Source organism: Muntiacus reevesi, chromosome 8 (genome assembly GCF_963930625.1).
Source record: "Muntiacus reevesi chromosome 8, mMunRee1.1, whole genome shotgun sequence".
Classification (NCBI taxonomy): domain Eukaryota; kingdom Metazoa; phylum Chordata; class Mammalia; order Artiodactyla; family Cervidae; genus Muntiacus; species Muntiacus reevesi.
This window is the reverse complement of record NC_089256.1, coordinates 27,866,963-27,881,412: the sequence shown is the minus strand read 5'-3', so window position 1 is coordinate 27,881,412 and position 14,450 is coordinate 27,866,963. Positions and strand designations below refer to the sequence as shown.

The following is a 14,450-nucleotide window of genomic DNA, read 5'->3' as shown; positions in this document are numbered from 1 at the left end:
GGCTAATGCTTCCAAAGCTCCTTAAAGAAAGACTCAACTGTACTCAATATCCTGCACTTAAAAGGCAGGTTACACTGATCCAACATGTTTGAAAGCTTTTCCGGCACGCTGAAACAAAGCCTGTTTCATAGGATAACTCACTGCTCTAGAACTGCATTTTTCAAGTTCGTAATTTTACCTACTTCAAAATAAGCATGTTCTGAGCTTCCCTGGTGGCTCAGTGGTAAAGAATCCGCCTGGTGACGCAGGAGACATTGGTTTGTCGATCCCTGCTCTGGAAAGATCTCACATCTCACACGTCTTGGAGCAATTAAGCCGGTGCACCACAACTATTGCGCCTGTGTTCTAGAGCCCAGGAACTGCAACTACGGAGCGTACGAGTCATAGCTGCTGAAGCCTGCACGCCCTGGAGCCTGTGCTCCGCAACAAGAGAAGCCACCGCTACAAGAAGCCTGCACACTGCAACTAGAGACGCACTCCCGGTCACCGCAACTAAAGAAAAGCCCGTGCAGCAAGGAAGACCCAGCACAGCCAAAAATAAACAAACTAAATATATATATGTGTGTGTGTGTGTGTTCCTAAATAAGTGGAAAAATATTCTGTGTTCATGGATTAGAAGACAATATTGTGAACACGGCAATACTCCTCAAAGCAATCTACAGAGTCAGTGCAATCCCAATTAAAATCCCACTTGGCTTTTTTGCAGAAATTGACACGCTGATCCTAGAATTCATACAGAATGTCAAGGAATCCAGAACAACTCTGAAAAAGAACAACTAAGTTCAAGGACTCTTACTTCCCCATGTCAAAACTTACTACAAAACTACAATAAACAAAATGGCATAAGGATAAACATTTGGATTAGTGGAAAAAGAGGAAAGTCCAGAATTAAGCATCTCCCTATAGATGATTGATTTTCAACAAGGATTCCAAGACGCTTCAAAAGAACAGTCTCTTCAACAGATGGCTTTCCACATGTAAAACAACTAGATTTCCACATGAGAAGGAATGAAGTTGGAGCCTCAAGCCATGTACAAAAATTAACTTAGTCAGCAAGGCTATCATCAAACAATAAATGCTGGAAAGGGTGTGGAGAAAAGGGAATCCTCCTCCACTGTTGGTGGGAATGTAAATTAGTGCAGCACCTATGGAGAACAGTATGGAAGTTCCTTAAAAAACTACCAAATGATCCAGCAATCTCAATCCTGGGCACATATCCATAAACATAATTTGAAAAGAAATATGCACCCCAATGTTCACTGCAGCACTACTGACAACAGCCAAGACATGGAAGCAACCTAAGTGTCCATCGACAGATGAATGGATAGAGATAATGTTGTACACGTATACAATGGAATATTACTCAGTCATGAAAAAGAATGAAATAATGTCACCTGCAGCAACATGGACGGGCCTGGAGTTTATCACACTAACTGAGGTATATAAAAGACAAGTATCACACAATACTACTTATATGTGAAATCTAAAAAAAATAACACAAATGAACTTATTTACAAAACAGAAACAGGCTCACCGACTTCACAAATAAAGATATGGTTGCTAAAGGGGACAGGTAGGGGGAGAGAGAAATTAGGATTTGGGGATTAACATACATATGCTACTATACAGATACTAAATAGATAATGAACAAGCACCCACTGTATGGCACAGGAAAATCTACTCAACAATCTGTAATAATCTACGTGCGGAAGGAATCTGAAAAAGAATGGAACATGTATGTGTATCATGGACAAACTTTGTTGTATACCTGAAACTAACATTGTAAATCGACTATACTCTGATATAAAATAAAAAATTAAATTTAAAGAAAAAAAAGAATATTTCCAGAACATTAGAATGCTTACACATGTCCCAAACCTATACTTCTTCCAACTGAGACATTTAATGTCTCTGGTTATATACAATAATATGGCTAATGTGTTTATCATGTACTTTTTTATTGCATTTATCATGTATTTAATTCATATCATGTGTTTGTGTATCATATTGTTTGCATTTCCCAACCCTAGACTGTTTAATTTTGAATGTCTGAATAGCATGTGTGCTATGAGTTAATTTTATTCTTACTACAAACTCCATATTCATCTATGAAAAACAACAACAGCAAAAAACACAAATTTACTCAAAATGAATCAAAGATCTAATTGTAAAAACTAAAACTAAAAACTCTTAAAGAAGAAAACCCAGGGGTAAATTTTCTTGACTGTGGAATTGGCAATGTTTTCTTAGATATGCACCAAGAACATAAGCAACAAAAGAAAAAAACAAATGAGACTTCATCAAAAATTTTAAAATTCTGTGCATCAGAAGACACGATAAAAAACCTAAACAACAGCCTGAAGAATGGGGAAAAAAAATCTTCAAATCACAACTCCTGTAAGAGACTAGAATCCAGAATGCAAAAGGAACTCTTACAAATCACAACAAAAAGACAAATAGCATAGTTAAAAAAAATAAACAAAATACCTGAATAGAAATTTCTCCAAGGAAGATATACAACAAGCAAGAGAAAAGATACTCAAAATTTTAGTCATCAGTGCTAAGTAGAGTCACTTAGTCGTGTCTGACTCTTTGCGATCCCATGGACTGTAGCCCACCAGGCTCTTCTGTCTATGGGATTTTCCAGGCAAGAATACTGGAGTGGGTTGCCATCTCCTTCTCCAGGAGATCTTCCCAACCCAGGGATTGAACCCAGGTCTCCCGCATTGTAGGCAGACGCTTTAGGAGAATGCAAATTAAAACCCTAAGATATGTAAGATATACCGCTTCACACCCACTAGAATGGCTATAGTCAAAAAAGAAAACCACCCTGAAAACTGAGAACAAGAAGAAATTGGAGCCCTAATACATAGCTGGTGGGCATGTGAAAAGGGGTAGCTACTGAGGAAAACATCTCAATGGTTCCTCAGTAACTCAATATAGAGTGACCCCGTGACTAATCCCACTCCTAGGTATACTCCTGAAAGAAATGAAGACAGGTGCTCAAACAAAAACTTGGACACAAATATTCATACAGTACTACTCAGAAGGGCCAACTGAATAATGGCTAAACAAAATGTGGTCTGTTCATACCCAGGAACATTATTCAGCCATAAAAATCAATGAAGTACTGACACAAGCAACAACGTGGATGGACCTTAGAAACATGCTAAGTGAAAGAATCCAGACTCAAAAGTGCCACATTATTGTACGATTCCTTTTATGTGAAATATCCACAGATACAGAAAGTAGATTAGTGACTACCAGGGCCTAGGTAAAGACACGAAATGGAGAGGGTTTCTCTTGGGGTGGGGAAAATGTCTGGGAAGTAGACAGTGGTGATGGTTGTTCACCATCATGCATGCACCAAAAGCCATGTATTTTAAGATGGCTGATTGGGGCTTGGTGGCTCAGTGGTAGAGAATCGACCTGCCAAGGCATGAGAAACAGGTTCGAGCCCTCCTCTGGGAAGATCCCACATGCCACGGAGCAACCAAGTCTGTGCACCACAACTCCTAAGGCTGTGCTCGAGAACCCGGGAGACACAGCGACTGAAACCCTTGCGCCCTAGAGCCTGTGTTGTGCAATAAGAGAAGCCACCGCCACGAGGGGCCTGCGCAACTACAGAGTAGCCCCTGCTCGCCACAACTAGAGAAAAGCCCACCCAGCAACAAAAACCCAGCACAGACAACAAAAATTAAAAAAAAAAAAAAAAAAAAGAACAGCAAATTTTACGTTGCATGAATTTTAACTCAACAAAAAAGCAATAAGCACATCCGCCTCTCCCCAAAAGTATGATATTATTAGATTCCAGGAGAGTCAAGTACTAAAACAGTAAAATGTGTAGAAGAACTGGAATATGTCCAAGGCCCACTCCAGGGCATCTCACTTTCCCCTAAAAAAGCAACTGACCTCTGTGCGACACAGTGAATGTTACCTTCAGCCAGAAAAGTCCTAAGTCAGAGCTCTGTCACCAAAGCATTCTCAAGCTCTTATTTGCTGTTTTATTATACATTTCCATCCCAGCCCTGGGGGCTCAGACAATAAAGAATCTGCCTGTGATACAGGAGATGAGGGTTCAATCTCTGTGTTGGAAGGATCCCCTAAAGAAGGGAATGGCAACCACTTCAGTATTCCGAGGGAATTTCATGGACAGAGGAGCCTGGCGGGCTACATTTCATGGGGTTGCCAAGAGTCAGACACAACTGAGTGACTTACATCATCACTTTCCTCCCAGCCAGCACCAGCCACGGGGTTCACACGCTGTAAATACACTTTGCAGAGACCGCGCGGCTTCCTGGGCACTACCTGCAATAACCGCCCATCCCCTCTTTGCCATCTGCGGGTGCTGATAGCTGCTTTCGGGCGGTTGGTGCTGGACAGCTGCCCAGGCGCTGCCCCTGTGATCAGGCTGCCCGCCTTCTCTCCCCCCCCTGGCCCCTTGAAGCACTGCCCAGCCCACTGCCCTGGAGGCCACGTGGCCACAAACACTCTTGGGCTCCAAAGTCAGCTGTCACACCCAGGAGCCCAGGTAATCGGCAACAGAACCGAGCACAGCCTCTCTGAGCCCAGGTTATCGTCTTCCTAAAGGTCACAGCAGTCACCCTCCTTCTGGGCAGGACGGAAATAAACAAAGGTCCCCATCCATGGCACACGAGGTCAAGCCTACACGTGATCGGTTTTGGTCGTCTTAGACCCAACCCAAACACACACACAATTTCTGGACAGATTTCTGTAACTGCTTCATCCTTTATTTTTCTAAGAGTTACCAGTTAGCAGTAAAATGGTGGAAAAGATTAGAGAAGAAAAAAAAAAAAGCCATAAAAATCCTGAGCAGTACATGACAGACAATTCACCTTTGAATAACTGGATTGTTTATAAATCTATCTTGTTTAGACCTAAATATTGTTGAGAAAAAAAAGTGTTCAGCTGTCATATGGACTTCATCCACACTATAGGTGCTGTGCTCAGAAAGAAAGGGCTGGAAGAGGAGGTTCATACGCTGATAGGTTAATAGCAGGTAACTTGGGTGACAAATTAGTGGCAGTTCTTCTTATCTGATGGCTTTAATCGGCACGCAGTGTAATATTAAAAAGACAAGTCCTTGAAACAATAAAAGGACAGCTGTGTGCCCGCCCCCCAACCCCCAGTGCAAACACTCCCAGCCCCACATACCTTGTTGAGCTTGCCCAAGGAAGATATAAGATCCGCCCATTCACTCGAGGACTCGAAATTTCTTAACGCCTTTTCGATCACGGAAGAGTAATTTCTGTATCTGTAGTCATTCAACAGCTCCTGCTCCTCTGGATCCATCTTACATTCTCACAGCAGAAAAGGTATCTAAGAGGGAATCGGAGGACAAACAGATGCAGCAGCTCTTCGAGTACGAAAAGTGTCCCCAGCCTCTGCCCTGGAGGCCACGTGGCCACAAACACTCCTGTGCCTGGACTCCTGTGCTGGGCGATCCAACTCAAATATTTAGCAAGGCTACCGAGCCAGGCACTAGGGGACATAAAAGATAAATGGTTCTGGCCCTCCTGGACTCTGAGGGAGACAAATGGATGGAGCCGAAAGAAGGAAAACACTTAGGGTTCCACTTAATGGACAAAGTGAACTCTAGGAGCGAAACTCACAAAGTGGCTAACTGCGTGTTGTTGCCAACTGCTAATTCTGAATGCACGTGGTTCCTGCCAGCACGGGGCCTCTACTGGCCCTAAGGAAAAGCAGATCTGTGGTCCTAACTGAACAGCTGCTTTAGCACTAAATCCTTTACAACTAGACTCCAGGAGAGGAATGTAAGGATTCTAAAAGAAAATCAGGCGGGGGAAAAAAAGAGTTACAAAGCCCAAGGACCTAAATGTGAAGGGTCTGACAGCAGTGGGGTCAGAAATCCACCACGTGACTGTTCATTTGCATGTGGGTGTGCTCTTGTCTGACGCTTTGTGTCCCCCATGGATTGTAGGCCACGAGGCTCCCTTGTCTGTGGGGTTTTCCAGGCAAGGATACTGGAGCAGGGTTGCCGTTTCCTTCCCCGACCCAGGGATCAAACCCACGTCTCCTGCATTGCAGGTGGATTCTTTACCACTGCGCCACCTGGGGAGCCTTGACTGTTCATTTTCTAAGTACCAGTTATCTGCCTGGCCCCCGGCAGGGTGCAACCCCCACAGCTCTATGTCTACAGGCAAGGAGTCTGGATGGAGGTGTGTTACACCAGGGTCCAGGTGGTTGCCATTTTCTTTTGGCCCTTGTATATTCTTTCCTTCTTTCTTTTTCTTCCCCTGTGGCTAGATGCATTCATTATACATGAACCACTGCAGCTACTGCAAAGCCTGAGGCAGCAGTGGTAGGGTGGACTCCTCTGGTCTTTTGCCTTCCACCTTTCCCCTATTTTATGCCTCAAAACAAAGGTTTGATATTGGAGCTGAAGCCTCACCTTGCAACCCAGGGGAAAGAGCCACCTTTAGGGCATGACTTCCATGCGTTAAGTGGAAGGAAGGCGCCACACCAACCTTGGACACTCTGCCCCTGGACTTACTGCTTTCTGCATGCTAAGAGTTGAGTTTAAGCTGTTAAATCAAGTGTTCTGTTACTCACAGCTAAACATGATCCTGACTGATTTATGAGCCTACGTGGTATCTCACTAGCTCATGCTCTGAAAGGAGAGAGAAGCATGGAGTAATGGTGACGTGAGTAAATTCCCCCGAGGTAGCGTCAGTTTGCTAGCCAAACTGCGTGTCATCAATCAGATAAAAAGGCAAACATTACTTCATGAAGAAACCGAGCTGCAGGGACAATGTGATCTTTAAGCCTCAGTTTTTCGTTTCTTGGCTATGGGGAAGTTTTAAGACTCTAGAGGTCTTCTCCTCTTCGCTTTCTGATGGCTCCGGGCCCCCTGTGATCTTCTTAAGGCCGACACAACTGACTTCCAAATCATCAACGCCAGTGGACTCTGTTTCCTCATTCCCCTCCCAGGAGGACGGTGCAGCAGGCCACTTCCTCCTCCTGCAGGCAGCCTCCCAGCAGCCCACACTCCTCTGGGCCATCTGCCCTGTGCTGGCTCCCACCCACCTCCCTGCAGGCCCACCCTCATCTGCACGCCTGCCAGATGCTGGCATTCCTGGGCACCACGCTTGGGTCCCTCTCGCCCTCTCTCTCTCCCCTCAATGATCTATTCCTTTAACTAATTAATACCAGCTTCATGCTCATGACTCACAGGTTTATAGCCTTCCAAACCTCCCCCTCGAAGACCCAAATTCATGCCAATGCTTCCTTGACTTCTCTACACATGTCTGAAACTTAGCGTGTCTGAAACTAGACTCTCGAGTGTCTATCAACATCATGTGGTCTAGCCATATGACGGCGCACCACTCAGTGATGAGAAAGAACGAAGTGCTGAACATGTTACACGTGGATGCACCTGGAAGATACAAGCTTAGTGGAAGAAGCCGGTCATAAAAGGCCACACATCATATGACTCCATTTACATGAAATGTCAAGAACAGGCCAGTCTGTAGAGATGGCAAGTAGATGCGTTAGTGGTTGCTTAGGGTGGGGAGTAGGAACAGGGAGTAATTGCAAATGAGCACAAGGGATCTTTTTTATGAAGGCGGGGGATGGGTAATGGAAATGTGCTAAAAACTGGATTATGGCCATGGCTGCATATCTCTGTAAGTTTACTAAAAATCACTGAATGATACACTGAAAGAACTTTACGGTCTGTAACTTATTAACTTTATAACACTGTTTTTAAAAAACCCTCCCCTCTTTTTTCCTTTTCCAGTAAGTTTATTACAGAATACTGACTATAGTTCCCGGAGCTATATAGTGGGACTTCGCTGTTTATCCATTCTATATATAATAGTCTGCATCTGCTAACCCCAAACTCCCAATCCACCCCGCCCCCTCCCCTATCGGCAACCACAAATCTGTCCTTCACGTGTGTCTGTTTTCGTTTTATAGATAAGTTCATTCGTGTCACATTTTAGATTCCACACAGAAGTGATATCATACGCTATTTGTCCTTCCCTGTCTTTCTGACTTACTTCACTTAGGATGATAACCTCCAGCTGCATCCATATTGCTGCAAATGGTTATTATTTTTTATGGCCAAGCAGTATTCTAATGTGTATATACACCTTATCTTCTTTATCCATTCATCAGTCAGTGGGCATTTAAGTTGCTTGTGTAAAAAAAAAAAGCCCTCCACTCTTAGAGGGGATATATGTATACTTTTGGCTGACTCAATTGTTGTACGGCTGAAACCAACACAACATTGTAAAGCAATTATCCTCCAATTAAAAATAAACTTAAAAAAAAAAGAAGCCCTCCACTTTTGATTCTACCTGCATAGCACGTTCCCGGCCCGGTCTTCCTTTCCTCAGAAGGTGGCCCCTCCACCTATGAGACCTTTGAGGTTGTCCTGAACTCTTCCTTCTCTTCACCAGCCACATTGAGCCCAAGTCCTGTTAGTTCATCTTCCAAAACACCCGTGGACTCTCCACTGGGTGAGCTTCCTCCTGCAAGCTTGCAGAAGCCTCCTAAGGCTTCTCCTTCAGACTCGTGTCCCTCTGTTCCTGTGTATACTTTCACACAGCACTCCAAGTCCTCTTAAAACATAAAGCACTTCCCCACCTCTGTGAAACTCTTCCCACTGAGCCTATATATAGTAAGCCCACACTCCCTTCATGCCCAACCCACTTCTGGGCCTGCAAGGCTCTACCTGCCTCTCTCCTTGCAGCACTCTGCTTGTCCTGAGATAATTCATCCTTCCACAAGGCTTTTGCACATGCTGGACCTCTCTGCAAAAATACACTGTAGTTTCAAAAAAAAAAAAAAAAATACACTGCACTATGCATAGGTACACAGTAGATTGTTGGCTCGTTCCTGGAAAGGCCTGCCTTCTTTTCTGAAATAGTATCTCATAGTTTTTGAAAATAATAAAGGATGGTAATGAGAGATGTAGTTTGTTTTGCGAAGTAAAGACAAGAATTTAGTACATCGCAATGGTCTAAGTGCTTTTTTTTTTTTTAATTCCAGGAGATTTGTAAATCTGATATTCCGTATTTCTGAACCACTGTAATACACCACGCAGTATGTTCACTCTATTAGGTGTCAAAGCACCGGGGAAAGAAACAGGAACAAGGCAGAGTTCGACTCCCACAGTTCAGAGCCTAATAAAAGAGGAAATGCCTAAACACGTAATTTCAGTTTAATGTGGCATGGAACTTCCCTGGCGGTCCAGTAATTAAGACTCCTTGATGCCAATGCAGGCGGCATGGGTTCCATCCCTGGTTGGGGAACAAAGATCCCACATGCCTCAAGGTACTGCCAAAAAAATGAAAATACAATAAAAACTAAAGGATACGTTTTAAAAAATGAATGTGCGCACAGAGTGATGGAGGGTGGGCTGATGTAACAGAGAGATGATGGCAAGAAGGGCAGAGGGAGCCCAATGAACAGCAGAGAAGTCCTCAAAGTCCACGAGTGTGGGCGCTTGCTAGCAGGAAGAGAGCCTTGTCAGTGACAGCACGTGTGTTTAGGACGTGGGGATAGCCAAGGAGCACTACTGCTCATGGCAAGCAAGGTGTAAGCCCAGTAAGAGCGGGTAACTGGAGCAGTTCAACGTTATGGTTGGTTATAAGAAAGCCTCCTTGATGTCACTAACAGCACAGGTAAGAAGTTTGGAAACAGTCAAGCAAGCTCTTTTATTTCAAAATATGGGGCACCTGATGCTATGCTCATAAGCAAGACTCCTGGGTGGGCTTGGTAAACCCATCATTTCTGCATGTATTTCTCTCACGCCACACACAAGAGTCCTAAGAGATGGGTATCATCAGCTTCCAGATGAGGATGTTGGGATTGAGGCCTTCCAAAAAAAGGTGCCAGGGTCCCAAGGCAGGCAACTGGCAGAATCCAGATTCCAGTTCAGGCCAGTCGGGAGCCACAGAGCCTTGACCATATTACGAAAACAGGTAAAACTCAAGACTGTAACCTTTATCGAGCTCTCCTGGCAATGATTTTGCAATCTCCTCTGAATACCTTTTCTGTGAGAGACTCAATAACTCAGTAAGAGTGAGTATAACAACCTAGTAACCATTAAACCCAAAGCAGCAGTCATATAAACAAACACATGGGGCCAGAAGAATCCGCCGGAAAAAAACGGAAAACTCTCAGCTGGGAATCCCTCACCTTAACCACGCTTAATTTCTTAGAAAAGCAAGCTGAAGTGAAAAATCAACCACCTAGATCCAAAAGAAGTTAATTTCAGAGATGCTGACATGAAGGACCTGTTTCTAAGATGAAAACGTAAAAGCGAAAAAAATGTCAAAAAGTCACACCTCTCATGAGAGAGACCCACTTATCGATAAATAATGATCCTCTGTCACAGCACGAGAAAAACTCATCTGCAAGCGGTTTAATCGACTCTAGGCCACACATGATTTTGAATGGGGTCTTTCATATGGTAATTAGATTGTAGTGGAAAAACGTGAGGCGTACAATGGGCGCCAGCTTTGGCGGGGAAGAGGCGCCTCCACTTTCTTACCAAAAAAATATCCTACCAGGGTTCTCCCGAGGGTAGGGCAGTTGCCCGAGGTCAGGGAAAACACCTGAGGGTAACAGCCTCCATAAGCAGGGCAGAGATGCTTTAAGGACCATTCAGGGCGTCAGCAACCGGCGGCGAGACTGCAAGACGATGCAGGGGCCGGGCGGGCCGAGCGCGCACTGCGGCTCAGATTCCCTTCTCCAGAGGACAGTCTGGAAGACTTGGGGTGCTGGCGGGGGTGGTCTTTCTTCCACAGGGAAAACCTTCATCTCACAAAAGGTCTCAATGCTTAGCCCAGCTTCCCGAACAGGACCGGGAGCAAAAACAAAGGCGCGCGCGGCTCCAGCATCCGCCGACCGGCTGGCGGGTCGTGACCCACCTGACCTCCACCTGCCGGACGAGAAGGCCGCGCGCGCGTGCCGGGCCTGCCCGCCTTCGCCGCCGGGAGACCTGGGGGTGGGGGTGGGGGCTCGGCTCAGGCTGGCGGGCAGCCTCTGGGGGTGGGGTCGCGGGGTCCCGGGCCGGCGCCCCCACGCCCACTGGCGGGGCTCGTTCGGGCTGTCCCTGCGCTGCTGCAGTGCGCGCTCCACCGAGCCACCTGCATGCAGCCCGGGCGCGCCCCCGAGGCGCCGCCCGAACCCCTGGGCACCCGGCGAGGACGCCACCGCCGCTCGCGGGCCCGCGGGAGGAGACGCCGCCCGGCTCCCTCGGCTTCCGTCTGACAGACGAGCGCGCGGCCCACTTACCGGCGGCGGCGGCTTCTTCCGCGGAAGGCGCGCTCACGGGAGAGGCGCGGTGGAGCCGGCCTGGACGCCACGGGTCGAGCGAGTCCGCCGGGACCGCGGAGGAAGCCCCGCGCCCGAGCCTCAGCGGCTCCGGGATACTGGGGCGGGCCGGGAGGCGGGTCTTCGGCGGCGCCTGGGGAGGGCGTGGCCAAGGGCGGGTCCTCTGCTGGGGCGTGGCTTGCGAGGGCGTGGTCTGTGGGGGCGGGTCGAGGGGGCGGGCCCTCAGAGCGTAGGGGCGGGGCTAAGGGGCGGAGATCCTCTAAGGACGGGACGGGGCCAGCGTCGGGAGGTGGGGCTCTCGAGGCATGTGGGCGGGGCCAAGGGAAGAGCCCTCGGCGCGTGGGGGCAGGGCCGAAGGCGTGTCCTCGACGCTGGAGGCGGGGCTTCCAGGGCGGTTCCTGGGCTCGGGGACGGGGCCAGGAGGCGGTTCCCAGTGGGCGGGGCGGGCTCAGGGAGGGGGGTCCTCTGCTCGCGGGGGCTGGGCCTGAGCCCAGGCCTGGCAAGCACCACGCTTCCACCCGGTTTTCCGCAGAGTCAGGGAATCAGCCAGCCCCAGGTGGGGTTTGGAGTGACAGGCAAGGAGAAACCGTTGCACCCGAGACCGGTGGGGTCCGTGGCACCTGGCCATCGGGACCACGCCCCAGAGCCTCGGGGAGGAAGCAGAGCAAACCCCTCCATACATGCTCGGGGCGCAGGAGGTTTGGGGGACCCTGGCTAAGGTGCCCCACCCCAGCCCACAGGCTTCACTTTTCCCATCCTTGGCATCAGAGGAGGTGAGGGAGATAATTCCTGCAATGAACTTCTTTATGTAGCTCTGGCTTAGGAAGGAGACCTCACATCAAGCCTAAAGGGCATAAATATTTCCAGATAAACCCCTAACCCCTTTCAGGGGTCTTCGGGACCCACACAGTCTAGACTCACCCAGCCTGGCCTGACAGCCGCAGGGCAAGAGGCACCTGATGACCCGGATCAGGCAGAGTTCACCTGAGCACCTGATGGCCCCAGCTTGGGGCTCCCAGCCAACCAGAACAGTGCCACCTGTTGATTGAGGTTGTGGTTTTTGCAGAATCAGATTTAGTCTGGGTCTCAAAAATACTAGGCCATCCGTGAAAGAGTCTGAGGGGATGGGAGTGGGGAGTCTATGAACACGCTGAAATTGGATAGAACATGTTGTGTTTATCTGTGTTTCTGGAGAAAGGGTATAGAATTTGTATCACGTTCCCAGGGGCTCTATCTCCTCACCCAAAATACCAAGAATATTTTAATAGTTTGAGATGCTGGACCTCTGGCCCAGCCAGGCTTCTGATTCTGATCTTCCATCTCCATTCCATCCATACCAAGTGTCCCAGATGAAAGCCCTCTAATAGTCAGTTCTAGGAATGGTCTTAAAGTGGAAACAGAATAAAACTTAAAGGATTGAGCATTTGGCAAGACAAAGAATTAATGAAAATTGATTTCCTAATGAAGATGTGATAAACTCCATCTTTACACAAACGAAGTTGACAAACATATGAGTTTCTTTTCTTTTCTCCTTTTTTCTTTTTTAGGCTCCTCAAATCCTACCACTTTCCACATTACATTGAACTAACAGAGTTAAGGTGGCTTCCCCAGTGGCTCTGTGGTAAAGAATCGCCTGCAATGCAGATGACATGGGTTCAATCCCTGGGAAGATCTCCTGGAGAAAGAAATGGCAACCCACTCCGGTATTCTTGCCTGGGAAGTCCCATGGACAGAAGGAGCCTGGCCGGCCCCAGTCCATGGGCTTGCAAAAGAATTGGACACAACTTGGCGACGAAACAACAATAGAGATAGAAGAATTGCTTGTATCCACTCTTAAGAGTAATCAGCCTGTCTGTGCCACGACCACCTTGTACAATTTTGTCTTAATGTATTTATATAAAATAATACGTGTGCCTTGTAGTTAGGTCACCTGGCGCTGAAGAATGCCAGGTGTGTGGGAACTTAATTTAAATTAACTTTAACAAATCAGGATATAAACAAATCAGGTTTATATAAGGATATAAACCCTTAAAAGAAGAACTCCATTTATAATCAGGCTTGATGGTAAATGTACAGCACTAAGATTTGAACCTGTCTTCTTATAAGGATCTGTTTACCTGGTTCCAGTTGCCTTGTCACCCTTGATCTATTACTGAGCTATGTTCATCTATTTAAGTTATGTAAATAGCCTAGGTGCCTTGCATAATAAAACTTTAATTAGGGCACTTCAGATTTAATTTAAATCAGAATTGTAAGCCTTTTGACAATAAAGAAGGCTCTATAAATCACAGGAAATGACATTTTCTGGCTCAGGCTTAGTGTTTAGTATTAGTCGCTCAGTCGTATCTCATTTTACTCTTTGCAACCCCATGGACTGTAGCCCGCCAGGCTCCTCTATCCATGGGATTCTCCAGGTAAGAATACTGGAGTGGGTAGCCAGCCATTCCCTTCTCCAGGGGATCTGCCTGACCCCAGGCTCAGGCTGGTCCCCCCTATTAGGGAGATTGGCCAGGGAAACACATTCTGAGTCTCCAGGAGCAGATACTGGTGACCCCCTAAGCCAGTCTCTTCTCCACCCACCTGAGTAGGAGTCTTGCGTAGCTCTGTAGTTGATGCTGTGCCTACGTTGTGTTGACTTTCAGGAACAAATAAACCTTTGTCAGGATCATCATTATCACCTGTTTCATCTCCCCTGCGTCACTGTTTGGGCTCTTCAGCTGTCAAAATCCTGTTGCAGTTCAGAACGTGAGGGTAAAGGTGATGCTGTGTTTGGGTTCCCCACACAGGTGTCAACCTAGAAAACTGAAAACATGTGACAACCTGAAAAACGTGTCACAGAGAAGCTGATGTGGGTGGGATCTCTGGCTCCATTCGGTGCCTAAAAACACGTTGTATAATTCATTTAAAACATGCCACTTCAGGGAATTCCCTAGTGATCCTATGGTTAGGTTGCCACACTTCCACTGTAGGGGGAACAGGTCGCTCTCTAGTTGGGGAATTAAGATCCTGCAGCAGGATCTTAATTAATTAATCCAAACAAATAAAAAATATGCCACTTTGTTTTCCTGCCTTTTATTTCTATTCTATGCATTTCTCTTTTTTTCCTTTTTTTTAAGGAAAAA

The 14,450-nt window shown here is 46.9% G+C and overlaps 1 protein-coding gene across 3 annotated transcripts in view; it reads right to left on the bottom strand.

Annotated features, from left to right (window-relative positions):
* Positions 1-11,419, bottom strand: part of DOP1B (DOP1 leucine zipper like protein B) — a 123,075-nt gene extending 111,656 nt beyond the window's left edge. For all 3 annotated transcript variants that reach the window (XR_010664218.1, XM_065943006.1, XM_065943007.1), the window contains exons 1-2: positions 11,290-11,419; positions 5,176-5,340 (exon numbers count right to left, since the gene is read on the bottom strand). Coding sequence is in view for 2 of the 3 variants with exons in the window: in XM_065943006.1 (XP_065799078.1) it covers positions 5,176-5,313 (138 nt within the window). In the remaining variant the exon portion in view is untranslated. The remainder of the gene's footprint in view (positions 1-5,175; positions 5,341-11,289) is intronic.
* Positions 11,420-14,450: the final 3,031 nt, after the last annotated feature.